At 31.5% G+C, this 22,863-nt stretch overlaps 1 protein-coding gene across 3 annotated transcripts in view; it reads right to left on the bottom strand.

Moving 5' to 3' along the window:
* LOC126833655 (protein-L-histidine N-pros-methyltransferase) overlaps positions 1 to 22,448 on the bottom strand; it is a 70,024-nt gene extending 47,576 nt beyond the window's left edge. Inside the window, exons 1-2 of one of the 3 annotated variants that reach the window (XM_050565099.1) lie at positions 22,264 to 22,448; positions 16,200 to 16,353 (exon numbers count right to left, since the gene is read on the bottom strand). In XM_050565099.1, the coding sequence (XP_050421056.1) occupies positions 16,200 to 16,289 (90 nt within the window). In that variant the 5' untranslated portion in view covers positions 16,290 to 16,353; positions 22,264 to 22,448. Of the gene's footprint in view, positions 1 to 16,199; positions 16,379 to 22,263 lie in introns of all 3 variants that reach the window. The other 2 variants (XM_050565101.1, XM_050565102.1) reach the window with 2 other exon arrangements.
* Positions 22,449 to 22,863: the final 415 nt, after the last annotated feature.

Raw genomic sequence — 22,863 nt, forward strand, 5'->3', positions numbered from 1 at the left:
CCCATCAATGCCTCCACAAAAGAAGAGTCCTCGTAACGACAGTGTACTCATGATAAAATGTAAAAACTATAATATGGTATTAATCAACTATACGAATTTACGTATTTTAGAATGGACCCCTCATAAATTATTAACGTTAATGTGAAATAATATTATATAATACAGAGTAAAGTTTTTCAAATTAAAGGTCGTGACTAGCGTGTTCTTGTACTATAATTCTGTCAATTGTAATACGCTGCACTTACCGAGTACGAATTGTTATTATTATTGTATTTACATCTAAACTAAAGGCAAAGAAACACAGCGCACGAGCATGGTTGTCTTCGGTGGCATGGTTAATTTTTATTAAGTACCCGCAGGTGCATGTAGAGGGGACGACGCGACTGTTTATGTGTTCTCATTGTTATAATCCCCAGCAGCCCGGTAATGACTAATTAGACAGTAGGTACATGTGTAATTATTATACACGGGCCATACACATATGGCGAATAAGAATTGTGTGTACGCCCTTCCACCGCCGCCGTTATTATTGTGATGGTGTCCTTTTGTTTAACACTTAGCAGACGACTCTAAAAAAAAAAAATAATAATAAAAAAAAAGTACGACAAACAAAAGACCTCTTTGCGGTAAAACGACCCCTGTCTTCTATACAATCATCATCCATAAAAATAAAAATAAATACCCCTTTGATTATTATTAATATATTTAATTACACGTTTTAACAATGCCTGCAAAGTGCAAACCATAAAATAATTATACATGGCTTATTTTTTTCTTTGAATAATAGCTAACAATAACACAATACAGAAGCTTGCGACGTTAAATTTAAACAAAAACGCATACACCTGCGATGCAGTGTTGTTAATTGGCAAAGTATTATCGACTATAAGACTTAAGAGTACTCGTTTAAAATGAATGGAAACCCGTTTAATAGAAACAAAGTATGATTATTGTGTTGCGTCTCTTGCGTGCATGCAATACCAATCTCTAATTAAAAGCTATCAACATTAATGTTATCCCACTACTACACTATTTCAACTGTTACACTATTAAACAGAGTGACCATTTTATCGTGTACCATTCAATATCTCATAAGGTTTAATAGGAAATTTTATTTTCAGATTTTAATTTTTTAATTTGTAGTATTATTTTTATCTGCATACACTTCCCCTCCCATACTAACTTTTAAACTCGTAGAACTTTAAAAACGGTTGTTCAAAACTGGTTATCGACCAGTCAACATTTTTAGTACAGTATTCTTAATTAAAAATAATTATAAAATGTGTGCGTTACCATTTAAGTTTCAAAAGTTAAAACAAAACTAAGTTAAGAGGAGGGAAAAACAAACAAAAATTGTGAAAAACTGAGTCCTGAGATAACATTGTACAAAAGCTATATAAAAAAAAATGTAATTTCTTATTAAACGCTATATGAGATATTAAATGGTTCACGATAAAATGATCACTCTGTATAACCAAAATACACCAATTTATTTAATTTAATTTACAAATCGACAGATAAAAATCATACAAATTTTAAGTAGATACATCACGCTAGCATAATATAAGAAGTCTTCAACGCTGAAAATCAACCACCATCCGTGTGGTGAATTATGAATGTTATAGTACTTTAAAAAAACACAACCAAAACAGACAAAATTCACAATATTGCGATTTGAAGAAAGAATTATTGATATCGAGTTTATAAATATTTTACTATCATCATTATAAAGACAAATATTATAGTTGTACATAATTAAATTTGAAGGTTTTAACTAAGATTAAATCCAAATTTTCACAAGACCCAATAAGGCACAAAGTCGTTCTTTAAGCATCATTAAAGTGTCCGTGACTAGTCTATTAAATTTCAATAAACAGTTTAATTACAAGTTTATTTACTAAAGCGATAACTATAGCTGACATTAAAGCAATTTCATTAATATTTTAGGCTAGGCCATGTTATTCATTAAACCATACCAATATTTACTTCAGCGTCTTCTTGTGCGCAACGATTTTACCGTTAAGCTTGATGAGTGCTCCCCGAGAGAAGCACTCATCATAAATAAACGATGACAAAGTACAAAAGGTGGGGATACGGGGTTATTGCGTTGACAATCGGATTACGTTGGTATAATTTATTGTATACATACAATAATAATAATAATATTGATAGCATCGTGCAAACGATGTCCGATGATGACTTTTCGAAAAACTTTTTTTCTTGCCAAAACGTTTTCCAAAAGGGGAAGCGCACAGCGCAGCGTCGCGATGAATCATGTACATATGAAATTGCGCATATAACCTTTACATCATTATATATATATATATATATATTATATCGGCCAAAATGCACGCACGTTTTACCCATACGGAGACGACGGCAATTATTATTATACTACTATACGCAGACGATCTAAATGTCATTTTCAAAACGGCCCAAGTAGGGTTAATCATGATGTGTTGGCACGTAAGGTCAAAGAATTTTTACGACGCCCATAAACCATCAAGTGTCGTTGGTCCGACCACTATTAATATGCCCGTTGTCGATATCGTAAATATATATATATTATTATATAATAATATTATACTTTAATACTTATACTTAACAATAAAATAAATTATTTGACGTTTGCGACCAAAAACGGTTTCTATAATATCAAGTGTAGGTGTTGGGGTATGTGTGTGTGTGTGTGCGAGCACGAAGGCCATACTGGAAATTAAGTTTCTTTTTTTAATTTTCTAACTCGTTTTTCTTTTCGACAACATTGAATAATACGTCATAACACACGCAGAATTTACTATATAGTTTTGCGCCACCCGCCCTAATAAAATAGTTTATAATTTATAATGATTTATACATATGAACACAGGGTGATTCAGTTAATGTAAGCCTAAAGCTAGTTATTTTCTTGGAAAACAATTGCATTATTGTCGGATTAACACTTTGCACTTTTTGAGATTTAGAATTTGAAAACGTTGGTAGGACGGGAAACATCGCTCTACTACCGCCTACTCTTCAAATAACTTTAAGAGTAATTATTCATAAAAAAATGTTTTCGACCAATCAACCAATAGGTAACTGTGTAGTTGGTAAGACCTCAATGTCAAAATTTGAAAAAATATAATTGGGGAGCAAGTATTTTTTTTATACTGGGGGCGGCGTCATAGCTAGGAGGGAGTGAACGTTAAATTACAATACAAATAAAAACCACTGCATGGCGGCAAAAGCCTAAATTAAGAATTTTAATAATATTTTATTCATTAATCATAAGTCTATAGGTATATGAGAAGCCGATTTTATAGCAGTTTTAAGGGAATTCGATACTGTCCTTACTTATTTTATCTTATCTTGAGATAGATATTTTGGTTTATTAAAAATAAAGAAGTAGTAACATGACTACATAACTGCAGTTATTTTCAAAAAAAACTAGTTACTTATGTTAAATGGATCACCCTATATATTGTGTCAATGGCGGAGTGGAGACCTGACCTGGAAATGGAAAAACAGTATATAAACTAAATATATATATATATATACATACATACAATACCAGTCAACGTTAGCGGCAACATGTAATTAGGCGGAACGCAGGGACGCTTTAATTATAAATATCGAACTTTGGAATTGTATGCGACGGTGGCCGCGAATCGTACATTGGCTAAGGTTTATTATTTATTCAGGATTAAAGGAAAAAACTCTAACGACACGACTTCGATGAATTATTATTAGTTTTTTTAATAAATGATAGTATTCCCAGCTGTATAGTCTAGACGCCGCTATTAATATGGGAAATGAAAATCGCCATTAAAAATGTACGAATTAAAAAAAAAAATAGATGATAGTAATTCAAATAAATTAAACCGAGAGGGTTGGCTATACACCAGTTATTATAAACAGCGGATTATATAATTATAAAATTAAATAAAAGCTATCGCTAACATAACTTACATGTTAAAATTAATACTCTTTTTAGATTGTTGTGATAATATATAAAAGTTATTAAGTAAAAAAAAAAAGGTGATTAAAAACATATTTAATAACAAAACATTTTTAAAAAAATGACCTTCGCAAAAACCGCACGGTTATTATATTAACTTAAAAAACTACTTCAATAAAAATCGTAGTTATTTTACTATTATCATTTTCCTCTTATCTTCTGAATAAAAATACATAATATAAAATGCAATCAGATAACATTACTATACAGGTCACAAAAAAAACTACATTTTGTATTATACCGTATCATACAGTATAAGTTATTTTTAGCCTACGTCGTTATTGTACTCCGGTACCACTACAATTTGGTAATGAGCCCTTACCTTGGCAACCTTCAGTCAATTATCTTGGAGTCACATTGGATAAAAGGCTAACGTGGTGGCCACATAATATATCAAGCAAACTACAACAAGCATACCAGCGCCTTTCGATGTTATTCCCTATACTAAATAAAAAATCCACAATACATAAAAAATGTTCACTATTAATATACAAGCAAATCCTACGTCCACTACTCACCTACGCTTGCCCTATTTGGGGTAGTTGTGCACCTACACACATTGAAAAAATTCAAACCTTCCAAAATAAGGTATTTAGAATAATAGCTAACGCTCCCTGGTTCGAATGCAACAAAAATATACACAAAGACTTCCAAATTAAAAACATTCACGATTTTATAAGCACTCTGGCGGAAAATTTTCATAGCTCACTACAAAAATCAACCGGTTCTCTTTACTACAATCTACACATACATCCACCAGTCCAACGACGCTTAAGACGCGGCCGTCCACATGACCTTATTAATTAATTACTCTTATTATTATACGTCTAAATACTATTTATAACTACTATTAATTATCTTGTATTATTTATTGTTATCTTATTTTTCTCGTATTACTACTATCATGTTATAAAATTAGAAAAAAGTGTCTGTATATAGTATATCCTTAGATGTAGATAGCACTAGCTAGGAACGTTTTATTGTAAATAAATTTTAAAATTTTAAAAATACAGTATAATAATGCAATAATTAGTTAGAATATCTGTGCAATGCATCAAGCCAACGTAATTTTTTGGCAAAACTAAATGAGACTATTAAATTAAAAAGCCTTTATACACAGTCTAAAAAAGGCACACTTACAACAAAAATTAAAAAAGTTATTTAAAGTTTTGTAAAAAAGATGTACAAAGAATCTTATGAAAAATAAACACTTAAAAACCTTATTTGCTAATAGCTAATAGAAGTGATATTGGTCATTTTAGACCCAAGGCCTTGCCATCTTTTTATTTTAGATTTTTACATAAGCTCTAACCCTCTTTTGTCAGTTTTTTTTTCAATTAGCATAATCAAACAAATAAATGTATTTGTATGTGTTAAAGCATTCTGATTGAAATATTATTAACTTAATAATAGAAGAGTATGGCAGTGGAACGATAAGTATCGCTCTGAAATAAATCAAAGACATGGATACTTTCGAAGAACAAAATTAAATAATTAATGACCGTTAATATAGTAGGGGATTTATTTTGACAAAGCATTGGCCATTCTACGGCACCAGTGTAGGCAAAATCGGTGCTGATGTGCTTGCTGTGTGTACCGGTTGCAGCTCTACCCACTATCTGTATTAGACACTGTCGACATTTAAATAAGTGTTTCATGATATTTTTTAAGTATTAATTTTATACTTCGCTATACAACAATAACGAGTTGTTCAACAAAATACATTAATCCTAAATATTTAGGAATATAATAATTATTCATGAATTATTTAAAAAACATCAAACAAGTATTACAGTTAGGTATAATAATATTTGTCTACTAATAATTGTCAACAAAACATAACCATATAATAATAAGAGTTTACATATTCATTTTGTCTTCGTTTTATTAATTTTAAACCAAACACTATTTGTTTATGATTTTGGGGTTGATTTTATTTTTTAGGGCACAACGCGAGATTATTGCTGTACATTAAACAAACTACGTCGCCATTGCTGAAAGAGTTGCGTGCGTTGGGTTTGGTTTGTCTCTCCTCTATCCTTGTCAGGCGACACGTGTGCAAATAAATATAACAAACGATAATTAACGTGATTCGCTGTCATAAAAAAAACTATAAGTACCTAGTGTCGGTGAGAGAGTAACGGGTGCTGACGACAACAATATTGCTTACAACACACACACACACACATATTTTGCGGTGACGAAGAATGGACAACACAACGGTGGCAGGGCGATAATAATCAAATAATAATTACCAAGACGACTTATAAATATTTTCAGTTTCTGAATTGTCTAATTTCGCTGGGGGTAACGCGAAAATAATTACACCACTATAACTGCCAGCCAGACACTTCTCTGGATTATATTTAACCAGCATACCTACCGACCGACGGACAGAATTTATTCGATTAGCGGTAAATTATTATTTTATTGTTCGTTGTTTTTTTTTCGTTTTTTTTTTTACATACAAAAATCGCCGACACCGTCGAGGTTATGAAATTTTTTACAATCGGCATTCGCCAATCATAATAATAATAATCAAACGGTTATTGTGTGCTCTGAATAAACGAATATAATATATGGTCTAATATTGTTTCCGAGTTATTATTATTATTATTATTTTTTTTTGGTTGCCCGTGTTACCTTTTCGGCCATACCACCGCCGATGACTTGGCGGTATTGTAAACAATAATCGTATGTTACGCAGGGATGAAGGGGTGAGGAGGGGCGAGGCCCGTTCATTAGTCCAATCTTGTTTTTTTTTCGGTGTCATTAACGATGACTTGGGCGAATTTACAGAAGTAAAAAGAATGGAAATAATAAAAAAAAAATATATATATATACACACGCACACAAGTTGTGTATTTATATTATACATAATATATTATGTGTACATATATAATAATATGATTGTTGTGTATAAGCACAAACCAATGTTAACGAACGAGTCATTATTATTATTTGTTATAGTTTTTATTATTATTTATTTGATGACTGAAAGGAGGAATATTATCGTGAGCGCGTTTTCAATCAAAAGGCAAATGATTAAAAGGAGATAAATAAAAAAAAACCCATTTCGGCGTTTCTTTTTAATATGTAGGTGTACATACATAATAATATACAATATTATTATTGTTTAATTACCCAGAACGCCTCGAGATGTCGGGCTGTTTAATCTTTTCGTTGGTTTCCCAACTCGTCCAGCGTTTCCGTGTAAAATGTATGTACCTATACCATGTGTTTGTTTGCGTTTTGTATAATGTATAAAATATGTGCACCGTAAGTACACCTCGAAACTTAATTGCTGTATAGAACGCCCGACCGATAGTGGACTATTCCAATAAAACACACGGTACAATATACAATACACATAATATTGTAAAGACCGGTCAATTATTGGCAAAACGGCCATTGGAAAAGAAAAATATTTAGGACGTCGCCGTCTGGTCAATGAGTAATATCACTTTTGATTGTGCACATTTGTCAATAATAATATTATAATCGTTTTACTTCGGTCGATCATATAAAAGAAAAAAATCTTAATCGTTTGGTAGTGCCTTTTTTTTCGTGCGAATAATAATTTCGACGAATTCTATAATTCCGTACATACATACATACATACATAATTTATTTCTATTGCTATAGAATTATTGTGTCAATCATGATTTTGATGGAAATTAGTTGGGCTCTTTGAAGAGCCAACCCTCTGTACGTACACAAAACCAGTTCGATAAAACGGTAAATTTAAAAATTCAAACGCGCTTTATACCATAGTGCACGGTTGTTATTGTTAATAACTGTATTTATCTAAATTCTATAATGGAGCGAAAAGTTTACTGAAGTGCTATACCATTAACACATAAATATAGATAAAAACTCTACTAAGTGGTGCACACTCACACTCGCAGCCATTGTGATCGGTTTTAGACGATTTCGCCAACTACAATTTTCCGACTGACAATAGTCCATCGTCAATGTATAATAATTTAATGGTCGTCATAATATAAGAGGCATACATGTTGTAACTAAAACCTAGCAGGACTTTCGACACAATATATTTATATGGAAAAAAATATATATAGTGTATCTAACCAACAAACAAAATGTCACTATGTCATAACCTTGCTAAAGTACACAGACATATTATATTATCTCGCACTTCATTCACTCTGCGCGCCATCGATTATTTTAACCGTCCGTGTAATATCTATATTTCATATTTTATACAGTACGCAAAATCTAACGCATAATTTGAAACCGTGTCAAAGTTTTCTGGTCGCTTTTAAGTATGTGCGCATCAGTGCGTTATTAAATGTTTTTATGATATATATAAATATATAATATACGACTGGTATAGACAGTTTAACTAAATCATAAAATAATTAATCTTGAATTTACAATAAACATTAACTATTATTATGTAATATTAAATAATAGAAACAAGAATATGGTGATAACTGGTATTTATTAATTTGTCATTGCATTACATAGTTCAATAGACAATCGCGGTAATGGATATAAATATACACGTCCGATACAAATATTGTAAAATGTATTTACATCAATTAATAGGAATAAGTATGATGTTGTTTTGATATCATGTCCTTCGATTCTTACGTCGATCTCAACAAGAAGGGAAAGGAAACAGATTATTATTTTTTCTTTGTTAACACTGATTTGTACAAGTATATATATAGTATACACACACACACACTTAATGTAATTTTTCGAGGTGGCTGACCGTCGTGGTGAGCAATAATAATTAAAGTAATTATCTAGCACTTTCTTGTGCGCGGAAAGGTCAGTTTGGAACAATTGAAGCTGTTCTCTGTCATGACCGACCGAGGCATTAAAGCGCGGCGTTTCTTGATGCCCCCAACGAGGTCTGTGATGCACAATCGTGATCATTGGATAGTGTACATGACGGAAAACGTTGGTTACCCGATCGTTTTGCACGATTACTCGCCTAAGTGCGCCCATAAAATAAAACTAAATGACCGCGTTTCATAGGCATAAGCGAGGAGGCTATGCATTATACATTGTAGACACTAGACACTATAAACACTAAACAGTCTACAATATATAGAAAATTATATACACAACTTTTTCCAACTGTCATTCCTTTTCGACCGTCGAGAAAACGTCACGTTGCAGCTAAACAATTTTTATTTGCCGCGAGTAAATTTATATTGAACGATTTACGGCCTGCTGTGATTGGTAAATCAAAATCAGCTTCTTGATTTTTTTTTTTTAAAGGTCTCCGGTTTATGGCCTTTTTATTTCACTCCAATATGGTCAATAAAATATTCCCCGGCGTACTTAAACAGGTGTATATATATTTATAGATGTATACCATGTTAAAAGGTATTGCGTTTGGTAAACAAAACGAGACTGAAGAAATGAAACATTCCATTTATGTAAATTAGCATTGTGTTATAAAATGTGTGTGCGTTTTTAAATTAAAAGATTCATCAAAATTGTGCAATATATTTTCCCGAAATGGTTAATTTAATATAATTGTTATTAAACGGTATAATATAAATTAATAGAAGTATAAATTATGATATATCACTCCTATAAACCAGTATAGTAAATTGCAAAAGGCGAAAAATACAACCTTGAAGTTGAAATAAGTAATTAAGAACAAATATTAATACTGTATTGTCTGTTATCCAATTCTAAAGAGTAGGGCGTATCAATCGTCACGCCGCCCTCTCCTACGCCTCTAAATCCGCCATCAGCTGATATCTAATATTAAAAGTTTAATATCACCGCGGTCATTATGAATTTACAATAATACTCAATATTTATTCAGGGCTAATTTTGAGTATTTAAAATACACGCAGAACAATATATTTTAAATACTATCCAAAAACTTAATTAAAAAAAGGATATTAATTGATTTTAAAAACCTACTAGTGAAGTATTTAAATACAATAACTCGAACAACTGACAAGATTGGTATAAAATGTAATTAGGTACAAACGTTAAGTAATATCTGTACATAGTTTATTGTTAAATGAAAACGACGCATTTGCGCACATACTTATGTGGGCCGTTGAGGTGGAATTCGATGAAACGGTATAGGGAGGAGTATACACCGAAAGGCCTCTGAGAACAATGTGTATGTGTGTGTTGGGCGGCGAAGGCGGCGGATGGATATTAAAAGGCGCACATCGATCCTTTATGGGATAGACTTTGGGTGGAAAAACCGAGGATCGAGTAAAAGAATAGTGGAGAGGAAGAGGATGAAAAGGACTCGCCCGCGGATGGCGGTAAAAACAAACAAAATGACGGCAGCAAAGGAGCGGTATAGGGGAAAGGACGGTGAAACGTTTATAATGTATGCAACAGTCGACTTAAACCGACGGGCAGGATAAGAGGACACATACACACACACACACACACACACAGCAAGCATGTATGGAACTACCACCCACCCTTCTTGCACTCAATGCTGGCATATATTCTTCCACCCACCCTCGCGCCACACTCCGTCTCCTCTCAGAACGCGGCTTGGAAATTGCGGGATCCCCGAAGCGGAAAAATCCAAAATCTCGTTGCCCGAATACATACCCTACCCATACGACGGCGGTGACGGCCGTGTGGGGATAGCCGTGTAGGGAGAATTCAAAGTTAAAAAAAGCCCGGAAGGGGCGGACGAGGAACCCGAGAGCTGATTGGATCTCTAACGGCGAAAAGGAATTACGGATAAAAAAGAACGGAGAACTCGGGTGTGTATATATATATATATTTGAGTACATACATATATATATACACACGAGCGGAGGGAAGGTACCCATGTGTGTGTGCGCGTGTGTTTGTATGAGGATTGTGTGTAAAGAAGGAAAATGCGAAAATGAGTTTTTCTTTAGCAATTTTCTAACGGGGCTCAGACGTCATGCACACATACGAGTCGTATCAAGACGGAGAGGGACGAAACAGGGTGGAAAGGGTTGGCAGAGTGCGGGGGGTATAAAAAGAAAAATAAGGCAAAAACGAACCAACGGCACTGATGAACGCCATCGCCGTCGCCGAGCGAATAGACACGGATATGGGGGGGGGTGAGGGGACGGGGCGCGAATATTACCTCTCCACTACACATATCAAATCTCATTTCGCACATGCACAATCGCAAATTCCCGGTCTACCCTCCTGCTACACCTGATTTCCTATCTTAAAGCGCGGCCGCCAACGTTCAAAAGAGGGGATCTCGTTTCAATTCCTCAGTCACCCGACCACGGTTGAATTATTCTTATACCACCTTCACCCGGCCCGGCCGCGTCCCATAACTTCATATCGTCGACACTACAACCGACATCTCCTGCAGTGTATACACCAGACGAGACGACGACGACGACGAAATCAATTTTAGGCAAGTGGGCTGCCGTCTATTTAAACGGTTTTCTTCCCTCTATGTGCGACGTCTAAATCCATAACATAAATCGACGATCTGACGAAAAGTCGGAGGTAGTAATAATAGTATGTAGATTGGCTAGGATGAGATTCAGTAAGTCGCGTCAGTAGCAGAACGGTTGAGTGTCGTAAGGAAATTCCGATTAACGCATAGACATCAACATTTCTATGATTACGTTTAAAAAGAAAATAAAGTTTAGAGATTACGGCTCAACGATAATAAAATATAAGAATGAGGAGAAACATTCATAGCTTCAACACGCCACGCACTTCAAATAAAACAAATCAAACCTTAAATTTTATTCAGTCACACAAACAACTGAATTTTGACATTTGATATTTACACGTTACATTTAGATTGGAATGTAACTAAAACTTAACACATAATTTTTCCATATTTGTCCCTTCACTTGAGAACTTTACAGTATTTACACTCTAAAATTTGCTTAATTTTTCTTAGATGTTATACTTTAATAATAATTATAAAATGAATTAAAAAGTAGCTACTTGTTAATTTTGTTAACACTTTTTTACTTATACGATGACAAAATAAGTTATTCAAAACCAATAAGAAAAATATAAATTTTTTTTAGTAAACTTATATTGCCAGTAGATAGTAACATCACTCTTCAGAATTATTAAAATTACTGCCTAAAATTAAACATATAGATCCTTACAAAACAGATAATCGAAAGCAATTCGAAAGTCTAGACGATTTTCAAAGCGATACTCAACAAAATGATATATGATTTATTATTAAAAAATGTGCATAATAAACGTTTAATCATGAACACTTTACATTTTGTACATGGAATAATATTATAATCAATTTACTGAGTACACAAAATAACATTATATAGTACAAATCGGTACATCGTTATACAGTTAATAATATTATATGCATGCACTCAAACTTGTCTGGTTGTAAATAAAATCAAGTAAATAAAAAAAAAACAGTTAAATAATTTGAGGTAATACATATAACATATCATCTGAAATGTTTTTTTTTTTTATTATTCAGATTGGAAATTAATACAATTTTATGATTTTGTATTTTATTTTATAGGAGATAGAATAAAATAAATAATAAAAAGAAACGGCATATCGTTTACATGTATTTTGTTGTTGCCATTAACTTAATGCGAAATAATTAAATACTAGTTGGAATTTGGGCTTACATGTAGTATTTAATCCCAGAGTATAATTTATTTTATTTAAAAAAAAAAAAAAGTAAATTATTCACTACCTACTGCGTGTAAACGTAGTTGTAAATCAAAACATTAACTTTTGGAATTTAAGTTAATGCAAATTAACGAATGCTTGTAAATGTGGTGGATAAAATTGTAGTATTTAAGAAGGGGGTAAATTAATAGTATCATAGTTTTAAAATATTATGTTTTTCTTATAAAATGTGTTGTATTCAATTATATTTCTGCGTTTATCATTATATATACGATAAGCATCTTTCAGCGTTCAACTATTGTTAACATTAATGCAATTCTAAATTCAACTTTGTCGCCAGGTTGAGTGAAACGTTCATTAACAGTTCAATGAATCGCTAGAATATATTATAGACATTATTTGTGTTCTGTAAACATCAAATCAAATGCTACGGTAGCCCGTGACTGGTCTAATAAATTTTAATGAACCGTTAAAATGATAAAAAAAATCGTGTGCAACCCGGCATTATGGATTTTTTAATGTTTGATTGCACAGTGTGAATTTATTTATAGAGTTGGCCATTGACAGCTCATTGTGTGTGTTTTTTTTTATAAGTGTTCCATAATAAGTCACAGAAACTCGAATGCACGAGCAATAAGAAAAACGGAATAGGTCAGTGTGAATACTGATAATGTTGTGTCAAAAAGTGATCGATTAGTGTCGATTGAAAAAAGTGTTTTTTACCACATTAGAAATACAATTGAAGACACATACACCGTCCGTCGGCTCTTCAAAGACTCATCGATTTTGGAAGCACAGACCGTGAACGTCGCGGGATGCGCATGCATGTACACAGAAGACAGAAAAAATATCACTATATTATAAATAGGTATATATATTATGTAGATACTAGACTTTAAATGTACGCCCAACAGTTGACATGCAAAGATCCCATTGTTTAAAAACGTGTGGAACACAACGAAAATGTCTTTATTGTAATGATAATAATACCACTTAATCCGTAAACGAATAGCGATCATCTGTGACCGTTAAACTTCCAATCTAATGTCCGTCAAAAGACCACCGCCCTGTACTGGTCACTATATGTATATAATCTTTATCTGTTATGTGTTTAAGAGAGAGTTAATGTCTTCCTCCGACGCCCCCGCAGAATTGCCCGTTTGCACCGTATTAGAAGCGGTGGCCGCTGCAATGGGGTCGCCGGTCATAGCTCATAGACCTAAAACGACTAAGCCCTCCTTTGTAAGGGAGCGCGGGGCAAAAAAAAAAAAGATCCAATGATAAAATCAAATGGTCAAGTACCGTGTGTTTGTGTATGTGGTCGCAGTAACTTAATAGGTTAAACGCACAAGAGATTAGATACACGTGTAATTGACCCAAAACTTCACCCTAGAGGGTTTCCTTCTGACCGTTTGTTTCCGGTGGTCAGAGAACAAGGGTATTAGAGACTTTCTGGATATAATATATATATATATATATATTATATTGATTTTGATTCGTCGCCATACCTTTTATGTATTAGAATCCATCGAGTAAACGCAATTTATTTTGTTAAATTGAATCGACATTTGTAGATCAAGAAAACATGTTTCATGATTTTGAAACAGATAAATAATAAGCACATGCCGATTGACGTTTATTAATGTAATAATTTGAATTGTTAAAATCTTCAATAAAAAAAAAAGTAGTGCAAGCGGAGAACTTTGCAGTTTATATTGTAAAAAACAAACTTTGAACTAAGTAAATCGTCCAATTTTAAAATAATATTATAATAGTCCAAACAAATTAGAAACATCATTTTTTTTTAAATGTTTTTTATTTTTTGGTTAAATATATATTAAGTATAAAAATTTGACTTTATGTAATATATAAAGATATTGTTACAATCATTCAGAAAAATAATTATTATAATTTTCACATTATTTTTGAAAATGTCAACATATTTTTCAGGTTTTAGCAGGAAATCAAACATTTATACTGCAAATGTTTCAAAAATACTTCATGAGTATCATACGTATAAAAAGTTATACATGAAGGATTCCTAAAATTTCAAACAAATATAATTATACCTACTGATAATATAAAAAATGACCAATAGCGTTAACAAAATATTTATCCTAACACTATTCATTATATGAATTGAAAATAATACCATGTGTATTATTTTAACTAAATACTTAACGATAGGCACGAGGGAAAGGACTTTTTTCCTCTATTTCTCTGTTTATTTGGAAATGCCGAAAATATTCAATTTTTAAGAAATTTACTTGAAACAATAAACGTTTTGTGTAGTAGTATCCACAGTATGTTTGTTTTTTGCTCTTTGTAAATTATAAACTATATGTTTTGCCCCTTCTTTCATCAATTTCCTTCAAACACACTCTGGGTTCGTAAAGAACAACATTACCAAGAAAATTATTGGTCGGACAGAAAGTTGTTTTTGTTGGCTACGTCGAGTTGTTCCTTATATACACATTACACATATTATGTTATTGATTGAATAATTGTGATATTATGTTTTTAAAGAGCCCAAATAGCTTCGAACTTGACAAAATAATGGTGTTCCCTAAGAATTCATCGTTGAAAATATTTCAATCACTTAAGATATTATCGTTGCGTTGCATTTGTGGTCATATATTATAATAATGGATTTAACAATGAATAACTAATATTAGCGTGGACATCGGATTATCCTATTAATATATTATACGTGTAACACTAACACATTATTTTTATTTTTTTGTTTAGCAGTCTACTATATTATTACTATTTGCAATCGCAAATATTGACCAATTCTATGTTGTATCAATCCGCATAAATAAGGAGGAGACGTCTCATATTTTTTTTTATATTTGTATACAGCCAACTTGGCCGTTAAAGGAATTAGGCAGTAAAACGAAATTAATGGGTTTGACTTAGTAGCAGCATATTGTACATGGATAATACATTTTTTTTTTTTTGATCGGCCAGCCGATGTATATATGAATGTCCATAAAGTTTTTAATGATTAATTTTCCAGTCATTTAGACATTAATGTTGGAACTTGAGCGTAGATTTATTCGCACCAGGTTGTTTTTATAACCCAAATCGATTTTGTATGCTAATAGCGAATATATTCATCCATTATTTTGCGAATACATTTTTCATTGGCTTACAAAACAATGCGTTCCAGTTGATATTTATTACTCAACGGCGACCAAAAGGAATTCACCAAAAATTGTGTGTATTTTTTTTCTGCATTAAGACCGTGAAAGCGTGTCTCTCTCTCTTCTCTCAGTCTTGAAAAAATAACATAATCACTGTTCGGATGCATGTAATATATACATGGCAATAAAGTGCCAAAGGTTTGAAAGAAACGTACAATATAATAATCATAATCGTATTATGTTTATTTATGGTCATTATGCACCGCTGCCGCCGTTTACACCAACAACAGAGGTTGGTGACCGATCGGTACGTTACACTTCACATATTTCATCTTATTTGTCGATTTGAATATTATTATTATTATACTTATAATAATATACGCTCTCACGCTTATGTAATTTAACTAGGCATCATACACATTATATATGCTATTATAACGAATTAAATAAACACTTACGGTAGTTTTGTTTAAGTTCCTCAAGGACTCGCTGAGTAACGCCTTTTCGGCCATCACCTTGGTCAAGTTGCGCCTTGTATACGAATTCATAATGATTTTGATGCGATACACCCAAATAATCGACTGCAAAAACCACAGTGGCTAATGCGAATATCTGTAACAGACGTCAACGTTAGCTTCTGTATGTTGATACAGAAGCTAATTATTAAAATGTCGATGGACTACTAGTGCATAGTTGTCATATTAGTGCATATTTTTGGTAAATGAGTTGTGTGTATCAATAGACAACAAATAAAGTTATCAAGTATGGTACTATGAATTTTTAAAAAGTTATTGTAAAATAAAAAAACTATGCCCTTATGAGACATCTGCTTGCACTATGCACTAGGTACCATCTTTGTGATATATTTATTCATAATTTTCAAAAAAATTAGAACATAATTCGACAATGCTAGGAGTTTGTTTTAATAATACAAAATATTGGTTGGTAAATTTTCAATAATCTTTGTTTTGGGATCTAGTGCGGCCCGGAACGTCTACATTGACTTGCGAGCCCACTATTATAACCATTATGTTTACAGCCGAAAATTATGTAGTAGTCGTTACCCAAATTTAAAGGTTTTAACTGCAATAAAAACGTAGAAATTATAGCAGTTATCTAATAATATACTAAATATAATATCTAATATAATACTGAATAATAATAAAAAAATATTATTATGGTAATATATTTTCGTGTTAAATATAGGACCGCTTTCATTTCAAGTCATAGCTATTAGTATAAATTGTGATTATTGATTTTTAGTTTCTTGCACGATAGTCATAATAATTTATGTATTATATTTATTCGAGGAACTCAGTGATACTTTGTTCTACAGAATTGAAATCAATGTTAATCATACATGTTTTCACGCATATCTGTTGTTATTTTATAAGCCAAAATATTATTTAAATTGTATTTTCATATAACTACGCTGAAGTATAATAAGAACGTTTAAGTTGTATTCGTGTTTGCAATTCAAATGCATTGGCGTACATACTTACTTTGTTTGGAATATCGCCGTCGAGTAACAACAAAATCGGTAAAGCTGTAATATTTCATCCATCACTCTGATGGTAAACCTAGTATGCCGCATGTATTAGTATGCACCGATTTATATATTGCAGTCCAAGACAACTCGTGGTGGTTTAATATTGTAATTTAAAAATTAAAATCATCTCATTATATTCTTAGCGATGTCCCACAGCAGCGTTCAGTGTAATAAATATGTCAATTAAAAAAACGCAAGGAATAATAATCTGGACGCATTTACCTGTCACGTAACGAACGTCTGGACGATATATCTTTGGTGCTATGACTACTCGATATGATGGAAAAGAAAAGAAGAAAAAAAAAACAATGGACAATCAAGGAGAATACTAAACAACCCGGCAAGTACAGAACTATATCATAAATGTATACATAACATTAAAGATAGGTATAATAATATATACTGCTGATATTCGTGTTACTAAATACACGACGGACATGTTAAAAATACTACCAACAACGATCCGAGGAATACCCTCCACTATTGGTTGAGAAACAAACGTACGAAAAACGTTTTCATAAATCTTTCTGTTGTGAGGAGAATAAATTATTCGACTAAATCACACGGTTTAAATAAAACGAGTTTGTTTTAAATTACGCTCAACATACTAACGACTAACAAACATTTTTTGATTAATCAAATTTTTTAAAGTTTAAACATGTATATAATTAAATCAACACGTCTCCTCTGTAAGACACGTGTTTCTACAAAAAAACAAATATTATATGATTTATATTATGGAAATGACGATTGGTTTTGAACGCGCCCATAAACGAGTACTTATATTTGACACGATATACTCGCGCTGTACTATTGTTATTATACACCATAATTATTATTGTCCAGAATATCACAATGAAAAACACAATCTATAGCGTACAACCAATATGTAGTTAACTCTATAGAGAAGAACATTGGGTGAAAATTGCTACCGTCGCTACTGAGAAAAATCGATGGTGGGATCATTGTTTCACTTATTGTTTTTATTAATATGCTAGGGGGCTTGAACACAATGGGTACCGTAGAAGAGTGTTAAACATAGATTACGTTAGACGTCTTGATACTTAGGTATACACAGCTATAAAATAGACATATTGTGTTGTTAATTAATTTATTAACAACACATACGCTGTGATCATTTATGGGAACTCAACTACCAAAATGATAATTAATCCGAACATTCAATACAAGAGTAGTTGATCTAAACAATAGATATTATACAATATATTGATAATCAAAAAGGTAAAAGAATACTCTATTTACTTATTTTTAACTCAAAGCCAATCACCATCACATTAAAAATAATAGTATATATTACTAATAAAACATTGTTTTCATGGTACGAATCAGTTATCACATATAGTTATAACCATATTGGAGTTGTTATTACCATTACATACACACTTACCCGCAAATCATAGTAAAATATAGCAAACATATGTTTTAAATATAACTTTTGCAATTATTTAAACACTATAATATTACAATACAATAGGACAAATATAATTTACGATAAATATTACATTTTATTCCTTCTAATTTCAAGGTCGAAGATTAGGCAAAATCAAACAAAATTATGGAACTAATTCAAATTGCAATACAAAGAAGTATGAGTAAAAGTTTTTTTATCGTTATAAAAGACTTTTTAATAATATTTTTTTACTGCGAATAGAAACGATTCTTTATCCACAGAGGGCTTAACCCAAAAAAATATATACAATCATGGGAATATTTTCAAAAAACAATTCATTGTAAAACTAATAAATATAAGTTTCTCAGCTTCATATTATTATATAAAAAAATATATTATAATAACAAAATACGGATATCTCGAAATCCAAAGTGGATATAATCTTTATTAAAGAAATTGTATACATTATTATATATATTTTTTTTTTCCATAATATTTTGATTTATACATAGGCACGTTTTGTATTGTATCCGAGTAGGATATAGGTAAGGGTGAAAGGATATACTTATATAGTACACTCTTCGTTATTGGACACGAGTGTGTGTGTCTTTTTTTCGGATCGATAAATTAATTTCTTTAACCAAATGGCATTACATGGAATGAAAAAATGCAAATACAATAATAATAACAAACCGTCCACACAACAGTAATAATAAATCATTAGTGGGGGTATGAGAGATGTTTACACAAGGTATACAAAAAAAATAATATATAAAAAACTAACCAAACGATTGTTAAGAGAAAAATTACTTATGCCCTTTCTTCGGCCTTACCCTCTCCGCCGCCTCCCCCCCCCTTTCCACCCTCACTTGCCTAAAGTGTATGGATACTTATTAATTTGAATGTTGTATGTTTATTCAGTACCCGATGAGATTAAATCATTGTTGCCGGCTGTTTGTTCAGGTCAATACTTACACACACACACACATGTACAATTCTGTTCGTTTACGGTCTAGCTTTATTTGGTAAGTACACGGAATGACTTGCAACGGAAGCACTCCAAAAGTGGGTACAAATACTCCGAATCAAACAACTGAAATGATTGTATTTAAAAAGGAAAAACGATTATTTTGACTGTAATAACTTGGACCTGAAAAAAAATATATACTAACAACTTCCTTTGATTTGGTCATTGGTCATATTCGTTGTAAACGGAAATAATATTTTATTTAGATACTTTAAAAGTGTCCAGAGTAAAAAATAACCGAACAAAATTTAAATTAATGCAAGGCGGAAGTTATGTACCTACTACTGTTTGCCGTTTGGAGCTATTTTATAACTATACGTTTTTTTTGTACTTAAGTGATGCGTAGAATAAAGATATAAGTATGGAACATATTGTATTATGGTATATTAACAGTTTAATTTTATTAAAGCATACGATTTTAGTTAACTTAATATATATTAATAATTTTTTTATTAAAAATTAGAATACATTCCAATTATTTAGTTTATTATTAATATAACACATCAAAACTAAAGATGGAACTTTCAAAATTCAGTAAGTTCGGAATCAGGAAACAATTTTTGAAATCGTATTCATATTAAGTATACATTTTATAAGACAACTAAATAACAAGAAAAACGTTGTTATGTAAAAATCCGGATTTTGGTTGTACTATCGAAGTAGACGAATTAAATTGGTGACTTTTTATTAATTTTACATATATCGAGTTATACTTTTGTGTAGGAGCATGTAAAAAACTACTTAAAAACGATGACACAAAACTGAATTATGAAAGAACAAATTTAAATTTAAATAATCGTTAGGATATAAGATATAGGATAGCTATACTCGTACATAGCAAGGAAATCTATATTGATATTTAATATTCGTCTATAAATATTGAACTATAGTTGTTCAGCTATTTTTATACAAAAACATAAAATTATAGAAATATCAAAATTTTGACTTGTTTGACAAAAATTATTTGAAACCAAGTATTATAAGATTTTATACTTTTTTAAAAATAATTTTTACCAAAATGTAGTAAAGTATTGAATTGATATTTAATTTTGTATAGATAAATTTCTACTCTAAAAAAATACTGAATTTCTCAGTATAATACATCTTCTATGAGTCTAGCACATTTTTCACTTACAGATTAAAAATCATTTAGTGGTTCTACGATGGTAACTTTTTGACATAGAGTTGTTAATTATTAAGGAAAACTTTTAGAGAAACTAAAATTAGTGAGACGAGTGGACTTAGTGATTTGCATTTGAGAATGTAGTCAAGTATACATTGTAGTGCATGTCAGAATTTAAAAATAATCTTGGGGTAATTGGACAAGCGCGTTTTGCAATAAAATGGGTACGATATCTCACACAACCGTGTACGGCGTTAATGTAACAAAAAATGATGAATGTCGGGTCAAATTACATACCATATCGTATACTTGCATAAATCATGACTGTGCACGTTAAACGTAACAAAAATTATCCATTTTCTTTCCAAGTCGTAAATAATATGTGAACATTAATTTTCGCTCATATGTACAGTTAACGTTCTAGAATAATACATATTAAGTAAGGTTTGTTTTTAAGTTGGCATTAACAATAATCTTATCACTCAGCGGTGTGAGAATGGCAGATATGGATGTAAGAAAAATTCCTGCTCGAGAATGTATTTGAGCGTTTTTTTAATAAATATTACAGAAATGGCGGACACTCCCATGACCGCCAATAAGACTTTGAAAGACCCCCATTAAAGGAAATCCAATTTCAAAATAAGTCTATACAAAATACGGAATACCTGAATTAGGAGTAAGACTTTTAATGTCCAGATTTCAAAAATAATAAAACAATAGCTGCTACCAATTTTAAGTGAATTTTAAGTCTTGAAAAATCAAAATATCAATAATAACAAATCTAAATAAAAGTATAGTAAAATAATTCTGAACGTGAAAATTGATAAAATTGATTTTTTCATTAACTTTTAACTTTTTAGTAAATGTTTTAATTTAGATTCATAACTACAACTAGTAAATACCTATTAGAAAAATTATTAATTATTGTTAAAAAACATTTTATGATAAAATTATAGCCATTGAAATAAAATACTTATTGATGTGGTCACACTGATTGATGCATGACGGGCTATCAAATGGAACGATTCAAAACCGAAGTGCTTCCAATAGCTCTTTGAAAATAATATTATATTTTATACTATTCGACTTTAATGTAAAATTAGTTTAATTATTGTAATCTACAATTCGACCAAACGTTAAACTACGAGTTTTAGTAAGTGATTTTAGTCGAGTATTAATATGTTAGTTCATTAAAAATAAAACGTCTCACAATAACATTATAGTAAATAAGTATATTTGATGATATTATGTAAAACCGATAATTTTTCGAGAAGAAAGTTGTTTGTAAACGTTAACGAAAAGCAACCGACTCGTTTATATACTACTAACAACACTATATTATAATTTTCGACGAGTATTGCTATATTATAATGTTTAAAATGTATTACAATGTTATCATTGTGAGTACTTACATGCCGATAGCACAGTATTCTGTATTTGGTTGTCACTTCGGTGAAACTTCTTTAGCACACATAACTACAATTCTAATGGAATGTCGTCGAAATGATGCTTTAAACGTGTAACGCCGACTTGTTAAGTCATTTTCAATAAAAAAATATAATATTTTTCATACATTTATTGTGGTTTTTGTTTTGTTTGATAACAATCGACTGCCGTGATAACTGATAAGCCGTCGACCACTGTTTGCTCGGCGGCCGCTGGGCCTCAACAGTGTTGCCAGAGTACGGTAATTCTGGTACAATAATTTTTTTTAATCGAACGCCATAATAGTCGTACGGCGCGTGGTCGGTACAACCACCTTTTTTTTTTCATTAAATCAATTATTATTATTGCACGTGTAAATTTTTCAATGTAGTAATATAATATTATGTGTATTATTTATTTCAAAATCTTGTCACGTAACACACAATAGACATATTAATGAAACCCGCGTGAAAATAATTAACTCGGGTTTTGTCTAAAAATTCAATATTCGACACGCCTCCTCCCTCCAACTCCTCCTCCATCATTCCGCTTCACCGTCATCTAATTTAATAATCAATTAATAAACG

Source organism: Adelges cooleyi, unplaced genomic scaffold (assembly GCF_023614345.1).
Source record: "Adelges cooleyi isolate 19-005CV unplaced genomic scaffold, UGA_ACOO_1.1 ACOO_flye_CR_arks_rails_tigmint_CR_PRNA_2, whole genome shotgun sequence".
NCBI lineage: Eukaryota > Metazoa > Arthropoda > Insecta > Hemiptera > Adelgidae > Adelges > Adelges cooleyi.